Source organism: Lagopus muta, chromosome 12, assembly GCF_023343835.1.
Source record: "Lagopus muta isolate bLagMut1 chromosome 12, bLagMut1 primary, whole genome shotgun sequence".
NCBI lineage: Eukaryota > Metazoa > Chordata > Aves > Galliformes > Phasianidae > Lagopus > Lagopus muta.
This window is the reverse complement of record NC_064444.1, coordinates 6,016,620-6,042,885: the sequence shown is the minus strand read 5'-3', so window position 1 is coordinate 6,042,885 and position 26,266 is coordinate 6,016,620. Positions and strand designations below refer to the sequence as shown.

At 39.7% G+C, this 26,266-nt stretch overlaps 1 protein-coding gene and 1 long non-coding RNA gene across 8 annotated transcripts in view; one reads left to right on the top strand and one right to left on the bottom strand.

Annotated features, from left to right (window-relative positions):
- LOC125699158 (uncharacterized) overlaps positions 1 to 11,826 on the top strand; it is a 249,467-nt gene extending 237,641 nt beyond the window's left edge. The window contains exons 11-12 of the long non-coding RNA XR_007379462.1: positions 2,359 to 2,450; positions 6,197 to 11,826. This is a non-coding gene — a long non-coding RNA (uncharacterized LOC125699158). The remainder of the gene's footprint in view (positions 1 to 2,358; positions 2,451 to 6,196) is intronic.
- Positions 1 to 26,266, bottom strand: part of ADAMTS18 (ADAM metallopeptidase with thrombospondin type 1 motif 18) — an 87,092-nt gene that overhangs the window by 53,808 nt on the left and 7,018 nt on the right. For 3 of the 7 annotated variants that reach the window (XM_048958388.1, XM_048958389.1, XM_048958391.1), the window contains exons 1-3: positions 14,520 to 14,832; positions 14,321 to 14,405; positions 12,180 to 12,496 (exon numbers count right to left, since the gene is read on the bottom strand). In XM_048958388.1, the coding sequence (XP_048814345.1) occupies positions 12,180 to 12,496; positions 14,321 to 14,405; positions 14,520 to 14,672 (555 nt within the window). In that variant the 5' untranslated portion in view covers positions 14,673 to 14,832. Of the gene's footprint in view, positions 1 to 12,179; positions 12,497 to 14,320; positions 14,406 to 14,519; positions 14,833 to 17,315; positions 17,354 to 19,333; positions 19,391 to 26,266 lie in introns of those variants that run through there. The other 4 variants (XM_048958393.1, XM_048958394.1, XM_048958390.1 and 1 more) reach the window with 4 other exon arrangements.

The window sequence follows — 26,266 nt, the reverse complement described above, 5'->3', positions numbered from 1 at the left end:
ATCTGGACTGTTAACATAGTGGTTTGTAAGTATTCAGATTTGTATTTGCCTCAGCCTTCCTTACTAGGCCTGCAGAATTACAATGGTTATGAAAGGTTACTCTGATTTTCCTATAAGTAGACTTTAGTATAAGCCAAGTATAAGTATAAGTTGAGGTGAGTCTTGAGAAAAATATGAAAGGCTGCATGGAAATAGTTACATATTTTTCATTAACAAAACTAGCTCTATCGTGTACCTCAGAAAATCAGTGATAAGAACGGAGTACGAAAAAGAGCATGAGGAGAAGACAAAGATTTCTGTTTCTACACAGACTTACAAAAACTGATCCAAAAAAACAGGCCTTTGATTCCTGTTTCAGCAAGCACACAATAGTGATTTCTTTTTTTCAAGCAAGTGAATAGCATTCATGAAAGTGTTTGTACAGTAGAGTGTACTACTCAGTGTACTACTTCCTAATATATTTTGTGGAGCTCCAGAGATCAAAGAAACCTTCTGAGGATATTTGAGACCTGAAGAAAAATAAAATGGCAAAGGGAAGGTTGTACTCAAAAGTAACTTTTTGTTCTGTGAGGTATTGTCTGTATTAAATTGGTCCAAGAAACCTGGAAATCTATTGCCATAAGTATTGCCACAATGATAAGCACTATCAACCTTCTACATGGAACAAAAATGCAGGGAAGTAGAGGGAGATAAAATCCTATGGAATATGTTGACATCTTAACATGTTGCGAAGTTATAAAAGGATGGCTTAAAAGAAGAAGATCAGCAGAAGATTTAGCATGCAAAATTTCCTAGGCAACCTGACCTTCTTTCTGCAATGAATCTACTGAACAGTAGGTTAAGCAAAGGTCAGGTTAAATACAGGTTAAGAAAAAAGCTTCCAAGAAGAGGAATGTGCTGTCAGGTTTACAGAGGCTCTGGGACATCGTGGAAGTGAGTGAGAGTTACAGACACTTCAGTCTCATTTCTATCCCAGGGCTTGCTTGTGCTCCCTGCTCCAGCCTGCCTCTACAGATCACAAGAGCCTCAGTGAACACTCGTGATTTACTATTCTTGCATTCTAACTTCTCAGCTGTATCCTGTCCTAAGCCCATCTCTCACATTAGTGTACCTCTGACTTGTCCCCAAAGTCATCTGGCTGCTGAGTGGTTACTTGGGCTTTCCCTGGCTAAGGGGTCTCCACCTGCACTGCCTGCCAAGAGACCAGTGACAGGAAGGTATTAAGTGCTATTCATCTCTACGCATTTTCCTACACAAGATCTTACATGTTTCTAGGAATTAAAATGCGGTTTTTACACTTCTCAGCGTGAATTTGCCCAACTTAATATGTCATGACTAAAGATGGGATTGTTCATGCAATCCATGTGGATCATCAGTCATTTACTCCACCTTTCCTTCTTTCCATGTGGTAGCATAAACAGAGGAAAAGCCAGAAAGACCTCTTGTTGTGAAACACTTCCTCTCGTCACATTATGTTACACTTTACACTTCTCCCACAAAATAAAACCAGCACTGTTAATGTCCTATAGAAGTAAATTAGTCCCAAATAGCACCATGGGGAACTGAAATATTTTGAATATATACCATATAATCAGGAAATGCCCACCCTCCTTATCTGCCAGGGAACCAGGAAACTGAAAGCTTTGTAATTTTAAACTGCCCATCAGTTGCTATGAATCAATCACACATCTCACTTTGGAAAGTTAGTGTACATAAGGAATGCAGTTAAGATAAGAGAGGGCTGAAACTACACTCCCACTCTTGTTGAAATAGTTTCAGCCCATGATTTCACACTTGATGACTCCTGTCCTGGGCTCCTCTCTTTGTGCTCCTCAAAAGGAGGATACTGGACATTTTTTTTTGAAAACATATATGCTATTATCAATCAATCCTAAATCTATCTCATTTTTTTTTTTTTGTATTAGTAAATCAATTGTATAAGATACTTTATGAACTCACACAATAAGTTCTTCCTTTAACATATGCTAATACATAACGATTGAAGTAATGCCAGAATAATATATGTCACAGTCAGTTGTTGCAGCTACTTTACATCCAGCCACTTACTATGAAAGCCAACCAGAAATGAATCTCATCAACTCTCTCCTTAAAATTTAAGCTAATTTCTGGAAGAGACATGAAAGAGTTCATTTAAATAGCTAGAACATGGTATCACTATTTAACGGCAGAGAAGATAACAGCTCTAAAAAGCACTACCCCGTGCAACTTTACATAAATAACAGTGCATTAATATTTCACTGTCTTTTGTAAAATCAAGATCAAAATGGGTACCAGTTCAGTGCTTTTGTATAGACATACACGTATGTATACATAATTTTTTTTCTTTTTATTGGCTAGTGAAATGCAAAAAGTCAGATCCAGAAGGTGAAGTGCCACATAGTCCAAATGCCACACTTGACTTCATCAGGATTTGATTGTGATTAGACCAGGTAAGCTCTTTCCAGTTATTTATCTTTGAGTATGTTGCTGGTTTTGTGGGAAGCTGTTTGAATTCCTGCTTCATTTCACTTCTGGCTGTTACTAGCCTGAGCAGGCCATGAGAAGAAGATAGGGTCAGTCTGCAGATTGGTTTCTTTGCCTTTCAGGTAGGCCTGACTCAGTGTAATCTGTTTATACAGCTCTACCTTGAGCTACTTACAAGATGTGTTTTGGGTCTGCCAGTGGAAACTGACATGCTGCGCTTTCTTTATAGACTAGCAGTACCTTCCCTCTGGAAAATGTATTTCTAAACCAAGTAGTAATTACAGTAATTTTACCAAAAAGGTGCTGTGTGCCTCTTGATTCAAAGGCCAGGATGGAAGAAGAGAAGGGAACTTTCTTGAGGTCAAGTTCTGATCTAAAGAATTATAGAACATATTACTCATTATAAACTTTAGATGAAGCCCCTAAAAACAGCAGGTACTTATAAGTGACAGTAGAAGATATCATGCTGCAAGGATTAGAGCTGTACACTTCTGTCTCAGCCTGCTAAGTTTCCTTTTTCCTCCCCCTTTGCTGAGGTTTTAGCTGCTAGAGGCAAGAAAACAATCTGATCATCAGTATGCATTGTTGGGAATGCAAAATATATCCATACAGCCTTCAGCATGGTTTCTAGCATGAAGAATAGCCAGTAACCAGAGAAAGAAACTGGGGACTGGAGATACTGTTGTGGTAGGCTGGTGTCTAGTGTTTTTACAGACAGTTATTATAAACAATGTAATGTAGAATGATCCTCTGTCAGAAAAAGTAGTAAAAAGGGGCAAAAGTGACAGAAGCATATTTTCATCCATATTATAGTAATCCACAGCTCCACGGGAGGCTGCAGAAAATTCAGGCTGGCCCTAGACCAAGGTTTGTACTTCAATCTTTAATTTATACTTGCATCAACCAAAATAAATAGCACAATTTTCTGTCAAGTGTTAACAGGAAATGAAACTGGGTAGCCGCATATTTAGAAAGGTTTAAACTTTCTTCTCTGACAGCCTTTATACCTACTCTATACCATTACCAGGTAATACTTCAATAGCTATATTCAGTGAAAATACTTATTGAGGTTTAGTCTAGCCTGAATTTAAGAACTACTGTTTTGGTGAATTCTTTCTTAAAAAAAAAAAGAAGAAAAAAAAAGTACAGCATAAGACAAGCCTACTTATGACAGAATTATTTTTAAATCATAGAATGCTCAGTGTTCTCACCAAAGTGCACTAATTTGCAGAAAGAGAAAGCAAATCTGTTTTTAATTTTATTATTTGAAAAAATCTAATCATATTTTGGTGTGATATAAATTTTATATTTCATGGCAAAAAAACTGTCGATCTGAAGAGTAATCCCTGTTTCATTAGTTTGTGTATTCTGACACAGTATATAGTATTACATTCTTAAATTAGTTGGAAGCTGCACTGTGCTGCAGAGTATAAAAACAAAAGTGAGGGCTTAAGCTAGGTCAAGCATATTTTGTACAGGTCCATTAAAAATCTCATTCTATTAATATTAATAAAGATGTTGAGACACAAAAGTCCTTCAATTAACATATTAGGCAGGCAGGCACAAGCTTTCAAGTGATCCCACTGTGAACAGCAAGAATCCAGTCCTCACAGCATAAAGCCATGAGTGTGCTGTGTACATAGTAGTGCAGCTAGAAATGCTAATGCCACAGAAGAGTGAAAAGGCAATGCCCTATTGTCTCCATAAGTAAACATCACTTTATTGCTTCAGCTTCCTCTTTAACTAAACGTGTGAATGCTGAATGTTGCTATTCCAGTAAGAGTAACTTCAAGACCTGTTACCTCTGTCATCATACTTTTTTTTTTATTTCACTACTTTGTGGCAGGAACTAGCTGGGAAGCTACATATAAGATTCAGGAAAATGATTTTTGTCTGACTGCATAAATTGTTTGTAGATTTCCCTAGCCTATGGACACTGTAAGAAAGAAATTAATTTGAACTTTCCAGAAATTACTTTGGATAATAATGGTTCCCACGGTACTAAGCTCCAACCATCAAGACTCATTCACTTGCATATGACCTAATTACTTGACATTTCTTCACCTCATTCTTAGTGACTTCCGAGCATGATAAACAATAAAAGGTTACTGATGTCAAACTATTATGAGTCTCTAACACACACTAAAGCTGGTACTGAAGCTTAATACATTTGTAAATTGTGTTGATCTGCAAGGCATTATGATTTCAGGTTTCTGTAAATGTTTACCTCGAAGCTTTAGTCAATGCTCTGCTGTCTGAACCAAAGTAAAGTTCTGCTTCCATCAGCTATTCACATAGCTGGTCGACTCACTGTCAGAGCAAATCAATAGGAAATTCCTTTTGCATACTGTAATTTATGGTAGACCTGCAGCAACAGAATTGGGATTAAAATGGGATAAGAAAAGGCAAGAAAGAACCAACATTTCTGCTCCCAGTGACATGATCAAAAAGACAGAGGAAGACCTTGTTTGAAATACAGTTATACATTAAAGTTCAATTCAGATACCCTGTAAGGGCTAGTCAGAGCATTCCCAACACAAAATGAGTGAGTTTTAGGAAAAAGATAATGAAGAGTGAACTTCAGTTGTGTAACTTGCTGTTTAGAGATTTAGCTCTCGCAGAGATAGCCAGGTTTAACCCCTGTTCTGCTAACTCACTGACAGAATACCATTTAAAAATGTGTCTCACAGACCAACAACTTCTGTGCGTGATTGAGAGTCAGGTTAGAGGAAATACTTCTAGTAACTAACAAAGCTGTTCACCTCAGTGGAGCTGTTGCCAGTTTATCAGTCAGTTTATCAGTTGGACACTGAAATTTCCAAAAAGAAGACAGGTATTTTTCTAGAATCTCCTTGGAGAGTTATAAATACATAAATGAAATCAGACAAAGCTCTGAAATTGTCTTACTGAACCAACTATAAATTATTGGCATAGCAGCCAGTTGCACAGCAAGGTCGCAGTTTTTATTGTACCCCATCCAAGAACTGTGAATTTCAAATCACAGAAGGTGATAACAGGCCTCTGTCATTCTCTCACAGCTGGCAGTACCAGGAATCAAGGTCAAGTTCCCAATTGAACACAAGCGTAGACATCACAAAGCTGTCATACTCAGGATGCTGGTTTTGCAGAGAGGCTAAGGAAGGAAAGCTTAGAGGGAAAGACAAAAGAGGATTTACAACAGTTTTGATACTATTGTTTGTTCTAATTAAGTGGGCTGTATAGCATGGTCAGGGCACAGCATACCCCTCTGCTTTCCACTGCTGTGTGCCACATACAGAACTTTGGGAGTGGGCTGCTTGAGATGGACTTGAACTACAGTTTCACAGACTGTTACTTTGTTTTGAACAAGTGAAAGGCTTTAGATTCTGAGTCTGCAAACCTGGTATTTTCCTCAAATGCTTTTGAAGTGGAGGAAGAAGGAAAAAGAAATAAAACCTTGTTTATTAGTAACAAAAAGCTGCTACTAGTTTTTAGAATCTGCTTCTACATAGAGAAAGACTTTGAATGTTCAACAGTTCACTGCTGTGGAGAAAAGAATATGTTGCGTCTCAGCAGCAGAGATGGTATGATCCAAACAAAAATAGTGGCACTTAAAATAAAAATCCTCATTTACATCAAAGACATCCTGTTATGAGGAGGTCAAGTCTGTGCAGACAGGTCATCCTCTCTTGACCCCTATGGAGGCATTTGACTACTTGTTTCTCTCTAACAGATTGACTCTCTAAGGGAAACTGTGGGAACTAAATTTGTGGAAAGACTTTGCTATAGCAAGAAAAATGCTCGTGTTTCAAGGATAGATGAAGTCTACTGATTCCTTTAGAAGTTGCATCACTGCTTCTTAAAGAAGAAAGATAAACTGCCTATTTATGCAACAACTCTGTTTCTGGAACTGTTTTTAGGGTGCAAGCAGTGGTGCTCATAACAGGCTGAAGTTTGGTGTGAGAGACACCAAAGAACAATTTCTGTGCTCCTACTGCCAGTTAAGCAATAATGGAGCAGGCAAAAACAAGTGAACAGGCTAGCTCCTGTGGGCAGCCTTGAGACCTGTTGGATGCTCACAGCCCACTGTGTTCATGCAGATGGGGCCAAACTGCTCTTAGACAGTGACACAGTATTTCCTCTATGCGTGTGCAATTTTTTTTATTATAAAACCTGGAAAAAACACTACTGCTATCACCTCTCCTGCCCAGTGTGGGCAGATTACTTGTACAGCATTTAACCTCTGAAATTCAAGTTCTCACCCATGAGAAATCAGTTGGCTCACAATGCCTGGGATAACATAATCCTTGTGTTGCAGAGTTGAACAGATAATTTTTCAGACAGCTATGGAGAAGGGTAATCAACAATAACCTATTCATCATGCAATTCAATTCCAATCGGAGGTCAATAGAAGGCTGAAGTCAGAAGTATTCTGTATTTGTCTAGTATAATTTAAAATATCTTGAAGAATATGGCTTTTCCTCACTGTCACTTCATTTTCCTTGAAATGATTTTCCTCCTTTCCTCTTGATTGTATTAAGAGAAGAATAATGGCACAATGTCAATCAAGACAGGGGACAAAATGATGGTCTTGTGAAACAGTTTGAATTTTATAAGGGACAGAGATGTAATGGTGTGTGAATATAAAGAAAGCCAATTAACATATGTTCCAATGCTGTTCATTTTGTTCCCATGTAAAAGCAAAAGTACAGATTTGCATATTGACTTGTGGAAGGCCTAAAAATAGTTTTGAGAATAAGTCAAATTGTCATTTTTGTGCTTGGTTTCTTTTCGAGGTCCTACTGGGCCAAATTTTGTCCTATTTTTACAGCTGTAGTTTTCTAAAGGACCTTCCTTATAAACAGCAATTGTTTTGTACTTTCACCAGCAGCCTGGCTCACTGATTTTGACGGCAGTTTGTCTGAATAAGAACCTTGGGATTTGTCTCAACATACTTAATTGGACTTAAAGTGTGAGCTCTAGGAATAAGAGACTGTTGTTAGCATGAACTTAAATAATGCTAATACAGGGTGCAATTAAATGACTACAAAGAATGGGTACATGAGTTGCCTTGCCTGCCTGCCTCTTAGGTGGCCAGACTACATTAAGAAGCTTTAATTTTGTGGCTTCTTTGATACTTTGAGCAAGTCCTGCCCTCAGACATGTACACACAACTACCATTGAATTAATACATCTCCTGTTTATCTCTCACTACTACATCTAACCCTTTCTCCAGTCGTAGACTCCTCTGACAGCTCAGTGAGTGTAACATGATTCATCCTTCCCTCCTCTTTCTCTTCCCTTGACTAGACACTAACAAACAACAGAATTTGAGACAAGAGGCCCCTTATAATGAAAGATTCAATCACATCTTACCAAAAACAAAGGAGGGCACTGGCTAGTGCATGAAGCTGACTCCACTCTTCTAATTGCTGCACATAAATAAAAGGGCAGAATGGCACATATTCTCCTCTAGTATAAGCAGGAGCAGTCTGTCAGGTCTCCACACTGGCGCACTTGTTTAGGGTTGAATTTGGCCTAAGCAATAAAATTATGTATTTTATGGGACTTTTATTGTTCCATTAAATTGATTATAATGTAAAGCTAACAGAATTCCTTCATGTTGTATACATATTTCTTTAGGGGGCACATGATTTGTGTTTGCCTAATACATGACTCCTCCACCAAACAGCTGCAACACTCCCACAAATGTTACATAAAAACCAACTCATTCATTATGATCGATATTTTCTATGTCTTGTGCACTGGAGTATGCTATAAACTTCCTCGACTCTTTCAGAGAAAGGTCTTGTTCACAAGGGAACATCACTTCTGATCCTAGAAATACACGTTTAAATTACTTTCAGGAATGTCAGCAGTCAGATTATGTTCTTGAGACAACTTGAGTTGTATTCTGCCCCAATTTAGTGTGTGCTGCAAACAACTTGCCATACAAGAGACAGAACAGAGAGAAAAAGTATATAAAAAGAGACAATCAAACCACAGAGAGTAGTAAAGCTTTTAGGAACAATGTCATCCTGAAGTGGGTTTAAAGATGGTGAACCTGACACTAATATCTGTTTTTAATACAGGAGAGAGAATGTCATGATTGAAAGGATGGGCAAGGAGAATACACAAATGGCCATATTGAATACTTCCTAAAAGATTTTCTTATCCTAACAGTGGCCTACACTATCTCCTTCAGAAAACCCCTTTATTATGAGTGTTTGGCATAGTCTGCGTTCCAGTTATATAACTAAAGGCAATTACAGGTAATTTGATATTAACTGAACAATAGTGGGAATTAAATTTTAATCTGAATAAGTAAGAATTAAGTCAGGACTTCAGAAAAAAATATATATAATTTTGGGCAGAATGAGCAGTTTGAATTGAAAGTGAGATGAAGTGGCAAGACAAACCAGTAGTCTGGATGTACGCACTGGGATAGCACAAGGAATTGAAGGAAACTCTAAAAAGTCATGCTTGACATACACAAGAGTTTTATTAAAAGTGATAATGAATATCAGTGAAGAAAGGAGTTGAAAATTTTACCCAATTTTCTATTTGGGCCACATTAAGATGATGCCAGAAGAACAAACTGCTTTTGTATTTACAAATGTAAATGAACTCACTGACCCAAAGTTAAAAGAGTTGAACAAACAGAAACAGCCCTGAGAGTAAGAATGTATTAGCAAAATATATGAAAATTTAAAAATAAAAATTATCATAGTTGTTTTAATATTGTCTTCTCTCCAGACAGCCCAGAATATATGTATTTATTTTTGAAGGCATATAAAGTACCATTTTTTGAGCATTTTTTTAATAAACTGAGCGAATCTGTGTGATGTAGAACATAAGCCTGAATTTTACTGAATGTGACACACTTTATTATTAGGTATGCATGATGCTGTTACTTAATGGCCGATGGTGAAGCAGGCATGTAGAAATATCTGAACAAGATTTCCTGCATACAAGTTAATTTCATCAAAAAGACTGGAAAAACACGGTACAGCAAGCAAGGCATATGCTGAATAAAGAAAAAAGGGCGGGGAAAAGAAAGGAATTTTCCTGTTGACAATCAAAGTACCTAAATATTTGGGTGATGAAAAGGCAAGAGATATCACTCAAAGCAAATGTGCATGCATTATCCTAAAATGCTAACTTAATTTACACCAGATAAAGAGCATGGATCCAAGTTTGCCTTTTGACCCGTCGAGAAAATTATCTTGATGGATGGAAACATTTGGTTTCCAATCAACAATTCAGCATGAAAATGTGAGGCCTTAGTGTCATCTAAACTGTTAAAATGTTAGATGCACACATATCTTAATAGATGATACTGAAGCAACAAATTCTTGCTCCTTTCCAGTGTTAAGTTAAGGTCATTCTGTCTAACAAACCAATTCATATAGACTCTCTCAAGAGTCCACTCTGCAGGCAATGGCAGATAACAGACAACTGAATGACTGAATACTCTAGGTCATCCAAAAAATTAGATCAAAGAGTCCCTGTAGTCTATTGAAATGCAATTGCTTCCAAATCACATTGTGGTGTTCCAGGCCTGAAAGAATGGGTCACTGCAATTTTATTGTAGAGAAGCTATTGCTAATGAAAGGAACAATGGAAAGATTAGTGCTACCAACCATATAGAAGAAACACCACTTTCAGTTTAATTGCAGTGAACAAAGCAAATAGGAAAGAAGGGCAACCAAGTGACAAAAGTAGTTGGTGCAAAGAGGATATAGAAGCTATTCACAAGGTTCTCCTGGTCAGGGCAGAGCGTCCAGACTTAACATATGATTACTGAATTTGGATCACAGTAAAATGCAACGCGGTTGTCATTACAAACAGCTGATGAGACATTTTTAAGAAAGCAGTCTTGCAAGCTGAAAGACTAAGAATTGTGTTGATAATTTTCCTGCCAGGCACCAGTTGCACAGAAATTAATAAAAGGATAGGGAGAAAGGAACAATTATATGTCGAGATACTGACTGTGCAGGAGATTATTAAAAGTTATTTTAAATTGGTAAATGAAGTAAAACAATTTAAGGTGACCTATGTTGAATCTTGGGACTGATTAAAGAAGGAGACAGATTCCAATTGATAATAGCATAGATACTGAAAAGGTTCTGCCATAATAAATTTTTTGAAGACACAATATTTATTCTCTTTTGATCAGTTTCTGGATCTTTTGTAAGTAAAGCTTACCAGTCATAACAACCTGTATGTCGAGACAGTGGTAAAAGATCCATTTCAGTCTCAGTTAAGATCACTACATTCTGTTCCTCTGTGACCCGAGGCAGACTTGAACCTTCCTTCTCCAGACAAGACATGACAAGCCCAGCTCCACTTAGCTCTTGATGCATGTTAGAAAATAAAACGTGACCAAACAGGGAGATCACCCAAACTCCAGCTGTTGTACAGAGGCAGAACGCTTCCCTTACAGGAAATGGCAAACACCGCAATAAGTTAAAACAGCTTTTGTCTAAATAAAAGTGATAATACCTATTAGTTTTGAAAATTAAGTTTCCACAGAAATTCCCGACTAAGCACATTTGATAATGACAGTTCAGTACTACAAACATAAAAACAAAAAAATTCATTCCAGCTCCTGGCATTTGCTCCAAAGCCACATTTGCAACTGTTCAAATGAACTGGAAAATACTAATTCATCTAACTGCTGTGACCAATGCATTTAAGTAGAGCATTCAAAATATTACCAGACTATTTCAACCAATTATCAGTATTCAACAGCTCTTCCTAGTGAACCACCCTCTTCTCAAGTCTCTGATTATTATTTCAAAAGGAACACTGGATGTCTGAAGTGCCCCTCTTTTAGTCTTACCATGCAGTTTGATAGCCCTTATCATCAAGTACATTTGCAAAAGAGATTTCTAGAGGGTGACCCAACATATCCTTTGGACCTCTGAACCATACAGCATAAAGATAGCTCCATATAACCTAGCACTGTTGAATGTCACTGTTCTAATCTGTGTCCATATGAAATTTGTGAAGTGCAAGATCTTCTGCCTTAAAGCCATTAATAACTATTAATTCTGTAGCTAGCTATTCTGAATTACATCAGTAAAGACCTTTCTGGAGGAAAACAGCACTATCAAATACATTTTGGAAAAAAAAAAATCATTTGTGCATAGTAATTTTTCATGAACAGCCATTAATAGAATGTATGCAAAGACAGCATTTAACACGTTCATAAGAGACCAACTCATCAAGACTTATAAACCAAAGTAGGCTGGAATTGCCACAGGAAGCTAAGGGAAATTGGTTCATAACTCCTGCTGTGTTAGGAAATTCACCCTTCCTTAAAGCAGTTGACAAAACTAGGTATACATTTTTTTCTCATTAGCGTGGAGTTTGATTTTTTTCTTTATTCACAGCAGTTCACAATAGCAGGAAGAACATTTATTTAAGAGGAAGCAAAACAGGTTGAAACTATCACAAACTACAACAAACGAAAACTTCTATGGGATAGTTACTAGGCCTAGCAGTCTTCTGCTTTTTTCCTGAAAGATCCTTAAAGGTGCGATACAGCTAATTAACTATACCTATGCCTCTTCTGTTAAATGCAATAGCAACCAGTGGTATTAAGAAAATCACCAAATGGCATATGGTACATAAAGATCTTTGCCAAAACAACCATGGTTCCACGTATGAAAATAGTTTTGAGTACTGATTTGTTTGAAAGAGACACTTACCAAGCCTACACATGTAGATATTGCTACTGACGAGGTACTATCGTTCCTTATAAATCCCTGGTAGAAACACTGCTCAATTTCATGTTCCTGAGAATTTGAGACTCCATCTTTCCCAAGTACCTGGACAACAAAACTGTTGCTTAAAATGGTTGAAGGCTTAAGTTCTAAGTGAAGCTCCTGTCCAAATGCTGAAAATTTGTAGTGCAAGGAACTCCTTGAACTGTGAGTTGATCTCTTTTTCCTAGTACTGTGCAAAACATTGTGTGAAATGTATGATCCACTGGCATCCACTTTGACGGGTGTCACAAAGACATAATCTGTAACGATAAAGTTAGCCATCAGCTTTAGCATCCAGCAAATACGGTGTCATTCTAACACAGCAAGCAGCAGGCTTTTGTTATGGTATGAAGAATTCCCCCATTCAGGGAATAGCCTGAAAGCTCCACAGGCTATGTGTATATAGGCTTGGCTGCATGTATTCACCCTGTAAGTCACACAGCCTCTCAAACAGTGTTTGTTTCCTTTCTGCCCCACTGAGAGGTACAGACTAAGTAGCATAGCTGTGAACATTCCCACAATCACTCTTCTGAAGACATTTGTCATCACCAGCAGATCTGTAGATTTTCCCCTCCCCCTGTATTAATTGCTGTCAAATGTGAAGGCTGCTTTGGTTTGAGGTTTTTTCTTTTTTTTTTTTGTCCCTAAGAATGCAGCAAATATTGTATCACTGTAGGGGAAACCATGACTGGGACTTTGTAGAACTGTACCACTTGTTCAAATGGATTAAAGGATTAATTTATTAATGCCTTAACTGAGTGAGACCTCATCTCTTTGTAGTGACTTGATTAGACTGGGTTTCAAATTGTAACTGACCTTCAGAAGAAAGAGATTACATGCTACCTAATAACCTTTAGTCAGCCATTGCTAATTGCATGTCAAAGAAATTTATTGTTTTGGATAAAATACACGAAAAATTACAAAACTTAGCTGAGATCTACTTGTAGTAAACTATGAAAGGAAAAAACAGAGGCTCTGATTCAGCTAGCTTCACAAGCAAGTGCCTAGCCTGAAGTCCATCACCACTGCTCTTGATCTGTCCACACAGAGAGCCTGGATACAGGCTCTGAATTTTTGTCATTTGCTGAACTAGCACCTAATCCCAGTGCTGTGAGTAAGTATGCTGAATAAACTGCTTCCCAGCCCCACTGAGCTGTTGAGTTGTATCTCCGTGCACCCTTAAAGATGCCTGTGCATTTGACAGTTAGACAACTCACTCCTCTCCCTCAATTGAAGTAACACCATTACCAAAGAAGAAAAAACCTTCTTATCTTGTTAAAGATGTTTCAGATACAATTTCCTGGCCTGAGTAGATTTTACTGGGTACACACTAAGCTGAACACATAAGCAGTGATAGGCTGTTTCTCTTTAGTGGAAACAATGCATCAAGAGCTTTTGCTTTCCTTGAGTAGCATTAATCAGCATCAGAAATCAGAACGCTAGCAGGCTAGTGGCCAAAAAATGCAAGCAGCTGCTGGAGTGAGGGAATCCCCTGGTGAACAGGCAATGGGTGCAAGAGGATTTTCCTTCCTGCACCCTGGTATGGTTCTCCATTGTACTTTGTTTCCCCACTCATCCAATACAAAGCACATACTGCACTTCAACCTTCCCAAAGTCATCAGCATCTAAGTGCTAGTCTCTGCAGCCTGGGAACAAACAGGGCTTTCATCACACAGCCTTTTCTCTCCAGGTTTGCTCTCCCTTATCCTGCAGCGTGCCACTTCCGCTGTCACACCCAAATCTTTTTACTACTTTTGTCTCCTTGCTTCCATAACAAATATATGAGGTTTTGATGTTGTGGCTGCATACACATTCATCTTTCTAACTGCATATGTATATATGGATGTATTTACCATCTCATTTATTCATCCTCTTTGCCTGTAGACATCATTCCTTGTAGTCTTTGCACACAGAGCTGATCAAGTCAATCTTTGCCCAGAGTTAGCTGTTTTACAGAAGCCAACTCACTTTCACTTTATGCTCCCCAAACGCTGAAGCTTCTTCACTTTAACTGCTCAGTCTACCAAGAAAAAAGCGTCTACACAAATGTTCATATGCAAAGATACAGAAAGAGCAATACAAACCATGGTTTAATTCACTGCTACTGATGCTGTCACTGGTTAAACTTGCTGCATGAGACATGCAACAGAGGCAACACAGCTGAAGGGTCTGCAAGAGAAAAAAAAAAAAAAAAAAAAAGAGAGAGAGAGAAAAGAAGTATTGGGCGAGATTCACTTGACAAGGGAAGGCAGAAAGACAAGGCATCAGAAACTGTGCAGTAACCTGCTGTGCAAGTACACTAGGCGATTGCAAAAGAAAGTGCTCTCGACCTGCCTTTACAGCGTTTCCAAGCCACAGGAAGGTCGGGAACTGCATGGAGCTGCCGCTGAGAATCGCGGCAGGTAAAGTCCAGACGACCAGCAGGAGACAGTCCATGTTCCGCCGTGCACCTGGCGTGCTACCTGCTCCCCGAAGCGCGCGGCGGCCGAGCCCGGATCCCCCGCATGGTCACCTGGGCTCTGCCCCGCAGCAGCTCCGGCGGCCGCCTCGCAGCGCCGCGCCCCCGCCGTGCGCGACGGCGGAGCCCATGGAGCGGCGCCCAGGTGAGCGCGCCCTCGCCGCCCAACGGCGCGCACGCTTTAAGCCTCCTCCGCCACCGCCGCCGCGGGGCAGCGCTGCCTCCGGCGCCGCGTCTCGGAGCGGTCGCCGCCCGGGGGGCGCCGCGGAGCGGAGCGGGCGGGACCAATAGGGAGGCGGCGGGGCCGGGCCGGGCCGGGGGACTGGGGGCCGGGGCTGGGCTGGGGGGTGCGGGGGGAGGCACCTGGGCGAGGGGGAGACGGAGGCGGCTCCTGCGACGTCCGGGAGGGAGGAAGGGCAGGGCTGAGGGGGAACGGCGGTGCCGCACACCTGCGCCGGCGGGACGAGCGCAACTGGGGGCGAGAATGGAGAGCTGAGACGCAGGGCTTCATCAGACGGACAAGCGGGTGATGATATGGGGAGAAGGGAATTGGGGAAAAGGAGAAGAGTCCAGCGCGAGCCATCCAGCTCCGAAGTGCCGTTCGTTCGGAGAGAATATGCTGTTATTTTCTATTATTTTCAGAGGAAACACACAATCAAAACCAAAGATTAAATTGCCCGTGGAGAAAACATATTTGTGATAGCCAAGACCTGTTACTGAACACGGAACACTGATGCTAGTAGGGGAGCTGGCTTTGTGCAGTGGCTTACAGGTACTAAGCCAAAAGCAGCAGCAGGCCCTGGGCTTGACACATCCAGTCCACACTGTTAGGTTACAGTTTGTCTTCTATGGAAAATGTCAGTAAAGGATGAAAGGTCTAAATAATCTGGAAGGAAACTTAAGTAGTGGAGTTAATGGGACAGACCCAGGTTAGCACACAATACAGAACTTGTTTCTGATGGTTTTGGCTGCACATAGAGAAGTGTCCCTCACCTCACGATCTACCTTTTGTGCCGGAGAGTTTTCCTGTATCTATCTCAATGCAATCTCACTCAGAATCTCCCCCTTCCTGGTGTCACACCATGCAAACAGGCAGTGGCTGTGTCACCACCAGGTGCCCACTTGGCTCAGGATGCAGCTCCACTTGGCTCAGGATGCAGCACAGCACGGGGTGGGGTGAACTGGGGGCCAGCTCCATCCGCCTCCTTCCCCTGGGCTGTCTGGTGGTTGCTGGGGGGCAGTGCCCCACACAGATCAGAAATGCTGTCCCTTCCAAAGCTTTGCTGTCCCTAAACCTTAAAAAAACATCATAGGTGTGGAACTTCACCTCTATTTCCCAGTGGTTTTACATTATCACCTTGCTGAATACATCACGGTAAAATTTCAAGACCTTTTTGTAACAGCGCACCTCTCACCTGTCACAGAGTATATTCAGAAGGACCAGCTGGCTAGAAGTCAAAAAGCACGTAAAATGTGCTCTGCATAGGAGATAATAGGAGAAAAGAATAAAACCACAGGAGCTATAATTTTATTATCAGCCTTCAACACTCTGAACAGACAGACCTAACTGTTTTCAGTAGACTATCTGACTGGAGAAACTGACATTTTATTTGCTGGAAAGGGAAGGAAATAAGTATACAAACCTATAGCAATTACAAGAATTGTTTAAAAAGGAAACAACAAAACTTTCATCACAAGCCTAGCACTCCCTAGAAGAGAGTCCTGCTCTTGATTTCTGTGGAATTAAGACTTCACCCCAGGGATCTGTAGTTTCTGAGAACGATCAAAGAAGAAAAGAAAAAAAGCGATACTGTTTTGCATGACTACAAATGACACGTGTCTAACTTTGAGTTGGCATCAGGCAGGGGACCCCAACCTTCCTTGGCCTGTAGGCAGCATCACTGATCAGTTAGCATGCTCAGACAGCATCATACTTTGCTCTCTGAGTCAATCATGACCCCAGCAGAGATGGTCATAAACATCAGAGAATCCTGCAGGCAGCTCCTTACCATGTGCAAACATTGTTACCATGCAAACCATTAGCGAAATAAAGCTCCACAGTGTGGTAAACAACGTTGTGTCAGAGGGTTGGCTTTCTCTCCCACTCCCTAGCACTTCCCATCTCAGGCAAGCACCTAGGATGTATTCCTTCATTGCCATAACACAGGCTGTTCATGGATTCTTCTCTCTTCTCACCAGGCCATCAGGTTGGACACTGCTAAAAATTTTTCATGCTAATCAGTTCTGTCATATTTTCAGTGTACTTGTTTGTATCCACCTGCTGAAATTCTCTTCTATCTACATGAGAAACTCTTCTGTTACCAGTGAACACAAGGAAATGAAAAGTCCCAGTCCTTGATTATTTGTCTAGATACATTCATATTAGAAATTAATCTGAATGATGTGTATCAGATTTCAATCATATATGATTGACAGCTGGGAACAGAGTACTTCCAGTGAGAAAAAGCAGCAGTGTAGGCTTATTTATATCAGGTACTTTAGTCACATTGTATTGAGTGAGTAAGAATAGCAAAATCAGAGCAAAAACAGTTTCTTGCTACCTCTGCATTTACTTTCTGCAACTCCATTCCTCCTTGACCATTTCTGTGACTGTTTCTTACCCGGGAACATACTTGCTGGGTTGTTCATTACTCCCAGGTTAATCTTGATGCTCTCTCTGTGCTGATCCTCATGAAGATGTTTCACTCTCAGCAGGCTTTGGTGCTGACTGATCACATGCTGGGCTAAACTCCTCGTGGAAAACTCTTCATGAAAACACCTTTGCAATTGAAAAGGATCCTCTTTAGAAAGAGCTGGTAGTTTTCAAGACTGTCAAGTTCATCTTTGTCCCAAGCTGAGTAGTCTCCAAAGTGCAATTACTTGGTTAGGCTCCATGCATACCATAACATTTGAGTTTTTCCTTTCTTGTTGTATTATTCATTCAATAATCCCAAGGCAATTTGTGAATTTATATACTTCATCTACACAGTTCAGCAATTATTACTCACTTGTAGCAAGGTTAAAAAAAATCTTCCAGATCTTCTAGTCCAGCAAAACATGTGTGAGTTCATAACTTGTAGAAGTGTTCATACAGATTACAGGTAGTTGCAGGATGTAACCAACTGGTACAAAACCAGCATGGCTGTCTGCGTGTTGCCTAAACTCACAGAGCACCATGCAGTTAAAGAAGAGGACAAACCTCTCCAGCTGGCACAAGTGGCCACTGATCCTCTGCTTGGCTGGCACACAGACTCTGAGGAGACAGGCTGCTGCAGTCCTTCCTGCTGGGACGATCCCCATGCAGAAGGAAGGTTGCACACACTGCTCTTACCTTAGTTGGTCTTACCTCCACAAACCACATTTGTAAAGCATAGACAGTGCCTGCTAACAGCACAGCTACTCCTATACCATATCCTCTCCTCTCTCCCCACATTTTAAAAGCTACCCTAATGAAAAGAAACAACAAATCCTTCTTTGTTTACTTCCGTGAAATTTGAAGCTGGCCACAATATTCTCAGGAATGGGAAATGCCAGATTAGCATATACCCAAAAGCACATGCAAGACACACTTCAGCATTTCTAGCCAGTATATAGCTTATAATATAAGCTACTGTAATAAAGTTGCTTTTGCATGATGGTTAATTGCATTCTTCAGTGACACATGGCATGGGCTACACAGCGTCGCTGGTTATTCTGTTTATAGGTAACTATATTTCAGCTGACATGGAAACTGTATAAGTAACAAAAACATCTACTGCTTGACGTGGTGTGGTTCCTCCATTAATTCATGTTCCTTAAGGGCCTGAAAGTTCACAGAATAAAATTCCACCATCCCTCCAGTTTCTGTATTAAATTCTGCTTTCTGCAGAAGCTTCAAAACACGGTGTGAGGACTGAAGTTATTTCCTCAAATGGTCTTTAAACACAGTCTTCAGATTGCATCCTATAAATTCTGGCAAACTTCAAGCAATAAAGAGTAATCTCTGTGGAATAGGTTTTCACCACCATTTACAGTAATATTTTCTGTCAATAAGTCCCTAAGTTCATTTCACATAGCTTTTTAATCACCGCCACTGGAAAAGGAGCTTGATCCAGCATTCCTCCTGCACCCTAAGTCCCAATGAAATCAAAGAAACAATGTTTACATTTTTTCCTCACCCAATTTGCACGTAGCACTGGGCTGTTATAGTCCCAAAGAAATGCTTTTGATTACAAATATTAAACACAATTTTCTGCTTACATGCATTTCTCTGTGTTGCACAGCATGTCCATCCTAATTTGATTAGTTCTACACATTTACTTGTGCTAGCTGGACATCCTACTTTCTGGCATGGAGCATGGAGTTCCAGCTATCCTGCTGACTTGCTCCTATTGTACTTGCTCCGTCCTGCCACACCAGAGATTTGGGCTCAGGAGCGGAACTAAACCCACCTCCACGCTGGATGCTTACGGCTGACATGCAGAAACTTCCCAGAGCAATGTTCTGCATTTCTCTTGCAGTCAGTGCTGTAGGCTAATGCTTAGATTTTAGACAAGATTAACTGACTTGCACTTCCAGTGTCACCAGCAATTTTTAGAAGGGGGAGGGGAGACCAAGGCAGCAAGAAAGACAACATAAAAACTCGGCAAATTGCGCTTACCTGGCTCCAATCCAAATGTCAAAAGTTGCTGCCATGGCATCCCAACACACTCTGTGGCTGAAAAGTGAACAGGGGGAAGCTGCAGTTCAGAACACGGGGGCTTTGTCACACACCCACACCAGAATTAAATGAAAATGTCCATCACTAATAGAAGAAAAATAAAAGCTGTCATTGTGGGTGGCCCGACTATGGATTTGCAAGCAGTACATTTTAGAAGAGTTTTCCTGGACAATTTCCAAGTGTAATTAAAGAACAGGTACCTCCAAACTCACAGAATTCTAATAAAAACAATTATGCAGTTTATAATGTTGTGCACGTGCCAAAATTTCTATTTATACAATGGATCAAAAATGGCACGGGAGAAATCGTGCAGACCAGCAGGTTCAAAGATCCACTTTGAAAATGCTTTTCATAAATACTGATTTGCAGTATACCTGGAAGGACATGTAGCCTATGGAGTTGCAAAGATGTATTTAAGATTCCTGCAGATTTCTTCTAAAACACTTTTTGTTTCAGACATACTCTGGCATAACGTGCGAGAAGGAAAGCCCTGCCCCTGTTACAGTCAGCCAGCATCTGCATCCCAGAAAAGGATAAACCAGGCCAAGAAAGAAAATTCATATGGAAGTTTCAACCTCTTTCTTCCATGATAGGAATGTATGAAGTTGCTCAGCCCCAAAACTAATGGCACTGGGATGAAATGGTACCTCAATCATTTCTTATTGTGTACAAAATGTACTTGTTTCATCCAAGTGTGGCTAGATGTTCTTCTGGCCTGCTCCTAGTAGCACCGCTTCTTCTCACCCAAGCTTTACATACTATCTCCCTCTTTAATTTAATTTCTGTGCTAGAAAGATAAATCCTCCTGATGTGGCTTGTATCCTTATTTTAAAAGCTACCGTGTGAGCATCAGTTTGGATTGCTGTTAAGACAAGATCCAAGAAGTTTTTCCTGATTGAATCCAGTTAGTTTTAGAATGAGACTCTTCCTGGGTTGAAAATTTCCAGTGCACTCTGGGGACTTAATTTTCCAAGGTACTAAGAATTCAGAGCCCCATTTGAGATCGATACGAACTGAACCTGCTCAGTCTTTCTGATAATGATTTCCTGTACCCTTTTGAATAACATGCCCTGAGAAGAATATTGCTCGGAAGATTTTGTCTCCAGTCCCTTTTACATATGTTTCTTCTTTTATTTGGTACTAATTTCATGGGCCAAGCAAAGAAGAAAATTGGCTTCTCTCTCCTCTGAATTTCATTATTTGCAGATTTTTTTAATACAAGATAATGCTTCTTTGGCTGGCTCCTGGGATTCTCCTATTAAAAACTTCCCCCCCTTTTCACATCAATAAGCCTTTGTTACTTCAGCCTTCTTGCTGGGAACATAGACTGCAGAGAAGTTCACAAAGTTTTTCAGTCCCTTCCACGTAACAGTTACAGTGTACCTGCAAGTACTTTATTATAACATTTTCAATTAAGTGTAAGCCCATTTCCTAGGAAAATTAGGTGCTTTTACTTCAGATTCCAAGTATGTTCATCTTCCCTTTGCAGTTGTCTGTCCAGACCTACAATCTTTATCTTTTGCTTACACAAAATGGACCTCTTGGTGGGATTTTTAAATACCGCTTGGCAATTGAGTAGGAAAATGTCTCCCACAGATACGGAGCTGTTCAGTATCTGCTTCTCTAAGGGTTAACAGCACCAGGCAATGCTTTACAAAGAAGGTGTCTAAAAAAACCTGCATAGATATTCTGCTTGCCGTGTATTGAAAGACTTCAATCTCTTTTACCATAATAAGAGTGAGATGTGTGTTAGACATTGGAAAGCTGTATTACTTTTTTGGAAGACCAGATTTTAATTTCCTATAGGCTATTCTGTACCAGATTGGCAGCAAACAATCACCTCACAGCTTTGTGTGGAAGCATGAACTCTAAATATTTTGATTACTCTACTGCCTTTCACTAGTAAAACATGGCCTTCACTACTTACCTTTCATTTTTTTGCAAAGAAGGACATTTTTTTACCACTATCTTTCTTGCCAGAAGATGACAATAACCCATGAAGAATATGGTAGTGGTAGTTGTACCGAACCCTGTGAGCTTCATGCTGAACACACACAGAACGGAAAATTGGTCCCTATCCCAGGAGCTCAGCTTACAGTTTTTAATTTACCACAGCTTTCTTTGCATTCCTAATTTGCAAACAAAACTATTCCCTGACTGTAGTGTTGATTTCCAAAGGTAGTTCAGCATGTTTAGGAGTCAAACAGTTTTACAAACAAAGTGTTATACTGGTTGCTGTGACAACATTTAATAATATCTTCCTATGTGTGTGTACTGAGCGGAAAGTGTTTGATTTGTCTATTTTCAAGAAAGCCTGGTGTTGGGAAGAAAAAGGAATTAAATCATTTTAGGCTGTATGCCTGTAACATTGAAATTAACAGCCACTCTTCAGCTGAAAGCGGTACCAATGGAGTTGGACCTAATGGTGGCAATTCTGAGCTATTTGGACAAGCTCTTCGGTGGGGAAGAATGTAAAGCTAACCGGTATAGTTAAAGAAGTGATTTTTAGGCATATACACAACGAGAAATGTGGAACAATAGTCATGAAAATCCCAATGATGTGGGATAAAACCCTACTCAGAAAACCCTCACATACAAGTCTAATGTTATGTATGCCCATTTTTGCTAAGAGCCTGATAAGCAAAATCCTTTCTTTCCTTTCTATTACAAAATACCAAATACTGTGAAAGTGTTGTTTCTTCACTATGTAGATGAGCTTTTTAACATTAATAAAATTGATTTCATGCCCTTTTCAATCATTTCCCTTTAATGAGAGAAGAGTATTTTTTTGGTTTTTGTTTTTTGTTTTTTTTTTTATCTTGAACTAAAATGAGATTTCAAATCTTCTTCTTGGCAATGCTGACAACAGCAACATTGTGCTAGAACTTCATAACCAGAAACTGAAACCGATTAGTTCATTTGAGAGTAACCTGATTATTTTTCACCCATGCTCACTGGATAAGTTTACTGAGTTGCATCTAGGAAGAAGAAAAGTGCTGATTTCAGCTCTGCCAGGCGAGCAAGCGTTGCCTCTGTCCTCGTGGTATGAAACTGCAGTCATACACTGCACGGTGTATGGGGCATTCATAGCATCTTTTAGAGGGATATGGAAGGCCTCATGTGTCTCAGACATAGCCAAAAAAAAAGCAATTTGCAGTCAGAAATCTATACAATACAGTATACAGCTTGAGTTACCCTGGTCTTTTTTCATGATTCAGAGCAAAATGGAATGTAAGGAGAACAGAAATGTGATGCGTAAATATGAATTAGACTGACAAAGTGCTTTTCCTTTTTATGACCTGTAATAGTGTAAGCCACAAGTTTTTTCAGGATCTTTTATGTCCTTCTGATTATATATCCGTTCACTTGCAATCACATTCTAAAGGTGTCAGGAGTAGCAAGACCTAAATGTTGTTCTCATGAGTAAACATCACTCTTTGCAGCTGTACTACGAACCGAGAGAAATAGGCAGTTTATTAGATATATCTTTTCCAAACACATTTTTTTCTAAAATCCTGCTTCATCACAGTGTACAGACAATGCGATCTAAAAGCATATTGCTTTGGATGAGGTCCAGCCAGCTGGGATTCCTTTCCAAGGACCTGAAATAGAACCAAGGCAGGGCATACTGAGGTGAGCAGCTTCCAGATTTTACCTGCAAGCTCTGTAGGTGGCCTAAGGCCACTTGAATCTAATCCAAATCAGGCACCTGGCCCTGGCCTGGATGCCTGCCAGTTTCATAGCATATTCTAGCCCTGAATTGTTGTGTCTGGACTTATTTCATGGCTTATTGTTGTATGTCTTTTCAAACTAATTCCTCACTGAAAGACATTTGAAATTCAAAGCTTTCTTCAGTTTCCCACCTTATTCTGGAGTTGCAGACACTTGCCTTACTAGGCTCAGGGAAAACCTGCTCTAAGAACTCACTAAATGGAGCTTAACACTTTAGTAGCACGCAGGTCGTTGTTCTTGAGAGGAAGAAAAGGGAGAACGGTGCTTATGTGCTGGTTTACTTTGTTGATAAACATGATGAGATACATCTTTTGTAAGTTTTCACCACAGAGTTTTAAGCGCCTGTGCTGTTTAATTTTCAAGCTACTTTTTTTTACAGGTGTGAACTGAGTGATCTCTTTGCAGTGATTAAAGCTTGGTTTTTTATTAACTAAAAATGTGGCTTGTATATGCTAGCCCTTGAATTATTGTAGGGCTTTTGTTATGGCTCAGTCTTTCATATTTTTGGGAGATTTTTCTAATTTCTTCCTTATGTGCTGCCTAGAAGCAAATCTAGTGTGGGGCTTCATGACTATTGGACTTTTTTTTGGTGTACCATTTCAGACTTTTTCATTCTCCAGAACTCCTAATGGAGAAAAGAAATCCCCTAAAATCCAAATGTGAGCATTTTAGTCACTGTTCCCTCTACAGAGGAATAGAATACTTAAAATACTTAAGGGAGAATTTAGTAGTGGGTGATACATGTAAATATGTGAACTTTTCCCTTAAAGCCAAATGTTTTGCTTTTGATGTTGAAATATTTTAAGTGGAAAACACTGCAGGATTTCTCAGTGTTACAAGGGCAGCTTAGACGGTAATGTATTCATCTTTCTTCTTCCTATCAGATCTGTCAAAATGGTTTGTATCTTAATGATTTTGTAAAATCAGCAAATCTAATCCTTACCAGACGCCTGGACTTTATACTGCAGTGTTGCATATTCCTAATTACGCTGCTATCTGGCCATTTTAATACTTGATTATCATCATTACACCAAGCAGTCTACTTAGCTGAACTTTTAAATGAACAGAATGGTGATAAAAAATTCAGCAGAGATCTGCAATCTTCTTTCCTAAGTCTGATGGCTTTGCTCCCACAGAAAACATGCTGCTGTTTAAACAGCCCAGAAAAGGATTACCTGACCAGAATAAATAACTGCTGCCTTAGGGCATGTTCCCTCTTGAATGTTGATTTGAAATTGCTGATCAAGTGTTAGATTAACTAAATTATTTACAACTCTCAATTAATAAATACCAAAGCAACATTGCTAAGAAAACCACACAGAACATTAAACAAAGAGAGTAATGGCCATGTCTGCAAAAATCACTTGGAATGGTTTGTCAGATAGCAGGGCATTACGCAGAGAAGAAGAGAATCATCTTCAGGGCTAAATCAAGGAGAGTCTGTTATTTCCCACCTAAAAGTCTAGTAAATGACTCAGAAGGATTTAAGGACTGTTGGGCCTACAGGAAAATCACAAGTAACTTCAAAGTCAAGAGAACACTTAGCCTGAGATTTATGTGTTGTATCAGCAATAACGGAAAGCCCAGGAGAGATGAAGGGTTCAAGACACAAACCTATTACGTGTGTGTGTAGAGTGTGGAATGTGGGAAGCTTAGAGCTACCATATTTCTGTCCACATTTTCCCAGACAAAATGAAATGCAGTGAAACTAATGTGTCTGGGATGCATCCTTGATTTATACACATGCAGTAAGTCCAGAGTGAATTGAACTTACTGTGCTCACACAGATCACCTATTCAGTGCACACATTAGATCCCATGCATCTCAAATGTTTGAGATCCATTGTTCATATAGCCCAGAGCAGATGCAACCATGTGCCATAGATACATCTGCAAATGACCTCGATCACCTCATCAGAATCCTAAGCAGACATCCCAATACTTCAGAAAGCATCTAGGTAGAAGAAGAAGAAAAGGTTAGATGCAGTTCTTGGTATCCAGCATAAGTACAAATTTCATTTACTATGCTGACTGGTATCATTAGAAAAATATCTGAGGATATCACTCAGATCAGGTCAGAAAAGAGGACCCACATCAATAGATATTTGAAATGGAGAGTTCCACTTAATTGCCCAGAGTGCTTTGAGAGAGAGAAAAGAAAAAAAGACATTACTGTCCAGTCTTGTCTAAAGAGGGACAGAACAAAATGCTGATGTTCAGGAGGCAGAGATACATCTTGAAATGTCAAAAATCCAATAAGCCATATTCTCTCCAGTCTAGTAGATGTGTTTGATCATGTGCATTAAAAATCCTGACCTTAAATACAGGTTTGGAGGATTTTTGTCACTTTTAGAAAGTGTATTGAAGCCTGAAGCCCCTAGATAAAGAAAGACAAGGCTTTATATTCAGCATAAATGAACTGTTTGGAACTCCAAAATGTACGCTAGATGGTTTTCAAGACTCCTTCAAACTCAAGCCATTCTACACTCATGCATGCCTTGCCTTGAATTGTAAAACTGGAAAGTCAAATATTGAAGTAATTCTACCCTGCACAATATACCACCATTACTTTGTATACTGGAGTACAAGTGCATTTGGAATGCATAGTGCAACATGCTGTGGCTGACAGCAACTCAAAAAGCTAAGTTGTCTGTAAACTAGTTCCTTTGAACCCTGTCTAATGTCACTGTACCATGACTCATGTTCTGCAGTTACTTAGTGACTGGCAGTTAAGAAACATTTTAAGACAAAAGTCTGATTTTACTTGGCAATATACTATGATGATTATCAAGCCAGGATAACTCATGCAACTCCTATTCCTTTGGATTAAAAAAATAAATAAAATAGGGCTACTTTTTCTACTTTTTCCTAAAATCTATTTCATTTCAGCACACAATGACAGAGAGACATTCAATGTTCAATTCCAAGCTTCTTTGTCTAAGTAACCTCACTCATAGTGTGCCCACAAATATTTTCCAAAACAGTATGAAAATAATACTCAGCAAGTTTTCTAAATTCCAAGGGCAGGACTCACGAAATCACAAACCCTGTAGTACTTATCTTGTGACTTTTGCACCCAGTCCCTCTGCATGCCCTAGCCTGAAAAGCTGACAGTGTGAAATGGACTTGCTACACACCTCTG